The 2,444-nt window shown below is 48.0% G+C and overlaps 1 protein-coding gene across 1 annotated transcript; it reads right to left on the bottom strand.

Moving 5' to 3' along the window:
* Positions 1-501: 501 nt before the first annotated feature.
* lbx1b (ladybird homeobox 1b) lies at positions 502-2,226 on the bottom strand. The gene is made up of 2 exons (XM_059352507.1): positions 1,485-2,226; positions 502-989 (listed from the first exon to the last, which is right to left on the bottom strand). Exons 1-2 carry the CDS (start codon positions 1,810-1,812, stop codon positions 502-504), a joined length of 816 nt encoding a protein of 271 aa, XP_059208490.1. The 5' UTR covers positions 1,813-2,226.
* Positions 2,227-2,444: the final 218 nt, after the last annotated feature.

Below are 2,444 nucleotides of genomic sequence, written 5' to 3' on the forward strand. Positions count from 1 at the left end.
GTGACAACTCAATGGCGATTTGGCTCACACTAATTAAATAAAAATTAAAAAAATAATAATAAAGTAAAAATAAATAGATAATGATCACAAATCAAATCATGCATTTACATGCAAAAAAACTGGAGCACTTTCATTGTGGTGTGTGTGTGTGTGTAGCCTGTGTGTGTGTGTGTGTGTGTGTGTGAGTGAGGGGGGAAGCGATGGAACAGGTGTGTGTGTTTTTAAGTGTGTGTGTGAGTGTGAGTGTGTGTAAAAAAATAATAAGTTACTCATGTCATTTTCGACCATATTGCTTTGATTGCAACAGTTTGCTAATGGATACATAGTAAAATAGCACTGCATATTTGTTGTCGTGTGTTCATGCGTCACTATGAATATAAAAGTCATTACATTTTGGTACATGTCTGAGATATGGTATACAATATAAGCAGTAAGTTACAAGTCCTCGCGAGGATTATTTTTTAAGAGTCTTTTTGTGTTTTCCCGCCCCACGCTGCGCCATCAGTCATCCACATCAATCTCCACGTCCTCGTCCTCCGAGCACTCTTTACTAGTTGTGTGGTCTGAGAAGGGGGACAGCGGCGAGTTCCGCAGTTTCTGAGCGAGCTCGAGCTCCTGCTGGCCGCCCCGCGCGGGGGAATCGGCGCGCGGGTGGCCCAGCGTGCCGTTGGCGCATTTCTCCAGGTCCGCCAGCTTGGCGAGCTTGTCCAAGGGGACCTGGCCGATGGCCTTCGCCGACTCCACGTCGGCCTTCATCTCCTCCAGGTCCCGCTTTAGCTTGGCCCTCCGGTTTTGAAACCACGTGATGACCTGCGCGTTCGTCAGGCCCAGCTGCTGCGCGATCTGGTCCCGGTCCGCCGGGGACAGGTACTTCTGGTACAGGAAGCGCTTCTCCAGCTCGTAGATTTGGTGATTGGTGAACGCCGTCCGGGACTTCCGACGCTTCTTCGGGGTGCTCCTCTGGCCGAACAGAGTCATCCCGTCCCGGCCTGTGAGGGAGAGACAGAGGCCGAGTGAGAACCGAGAACCATCCTGCAGGTGCACCGCTGCAGTCTGCGCGTAAAAGTCACCCCGAACGCAAAAATAGCAAAGTGATCCTATATGATGTGAAACAGTAAAGCCTTCAGCTCTTATGGGGGCAGGTAATTACAAGAATATTACACAGATACCACTGGGAAATATCAAGCACCACACACACGAGACCATAATATTAAAGAAAAGCGGTGGCGATTTATTCCATCCAGCCAGCTCTCATAATTAACACGCCTTTGTTCCGGGAGACATTTTTACAGTAAAATTACGCATTTGTGAGGAGAAAATAAAATATCCAATTTGGCTATTAAACAAGCACATTTAATGAATGTATTGCATGATAAAACATGGTGTATTTTCTAGCATATGCAGGCCAAAGACTGACAGAAAAAAAGCCCAATATTAAATGATAAAAGGGTGTATCAGAGGTGTATTTTTTGGAGATGATTTACCTTCCGCAGCCTGTAACACGCTCACTTCCAGCCCCTTGAAGGTCTTGCTGGCCAGCTCCTCCAGCGCGCAGAGCGGCGAGGTCTGGTTGAGGAGAGCCCGGCTGGACAGAGGGATGCTGGACGGACGGTGCTTCTCAGAGGACGAGATGAGATGAGCCGTGCCGCAGATCGTGTAACTTCGCTTCACGGACGGCTTGTTGAGGATGTCCTCGATGCTGAAGGGGGTCAGCGGCTTGTTGGAGTTGGCAGGAGGCGGCAAGTGGTCCAGCGGACTTCGCCTCCTGTTCTCCACCGCGTCACATTTGGCCACTTCTTTGGATGTCATCATTGGTTTGTGCGCAGAGTTTGTAAAAAGGGGTTGAAATGTTTTTAAGAGGATAAAAAAAACGATGCTGCTGCTGAGGGGGAGAAAAAGTCACATAACAGTTGGGAGGAGGGGGGAAAAAGACACAGAGGAGAGAATGAAGAAAAGAAAATCTTATTCCAAAATGGGATGCCTTGAAAAAGTGTCGATCCTCGGGAGCAGCGGGTCCGCAGGAGTGAGATGCCTCCCTGAAAATGGCGAGGTCGAAAGAGTTGACGATTACTAACAAGTTATCATTGATTGGTAGGTAATCAATTATCTCCAGTGGCACTTTCGCCCTCTTCCCTTTCACTCTTTGACTATGTTGCAGTCCAGTGCGGGGCTTTTTGCGACTGGGGGTGTCCCATTAATTAGGACGCATGGCTGGAAGGAGGAGGAGCCCGGCGGAATTATTATAATGCTTTGTGCTCTTATCATCTTTGGTCTAATTTAGTCGTGTGGTGAGATACCAGAATAGGTATGTGGGGTAAATGAGGGGAAGCAAAGAGAGAGAGAGAGAGAAAGAGAGAGGGAGGGAGAGAGGAGATCACAATCCGCAGCTTATTTAAGCGTTTTTATGCGTAAAAGTTGCAGGAGTTTCTTCTAGGCTTTTATTC

This window comes from Centropristis striata, chromosome 1 (assembly GCF_030273125.1).
Source record: "Centropristis striata isolate RG_2023a ecotype Rhode Island chromosome 1, C.striata_1.0, whole genome shotgun sequence".
Classification (NCBI taxonomy): domain Eukaryota; kingdom Metazoa; phylum Chordata; class Actinopteri; order Perciformes; family Serranidae; genus Centropristis; species Centropristis striata.

What these genes read in the sequence shown, in the direction of transcription:
- lbx1b (XM_059352507.1), bottom strand. Translation starts at nt 1,812, where the DNA reads ATGATGACATCCAAAGAAGTGGCCAAATGTGACGCGGTGGAGAACAGG. An exon ending in CGTGTTACAGGCTGCGGAAG is followed by an intron (nt 990 to 1,484) that starts GTAAATCATCTC and finishes TCTCCCTCACAG; the next exon opens with GCCGGGACGGGATGACTCTG.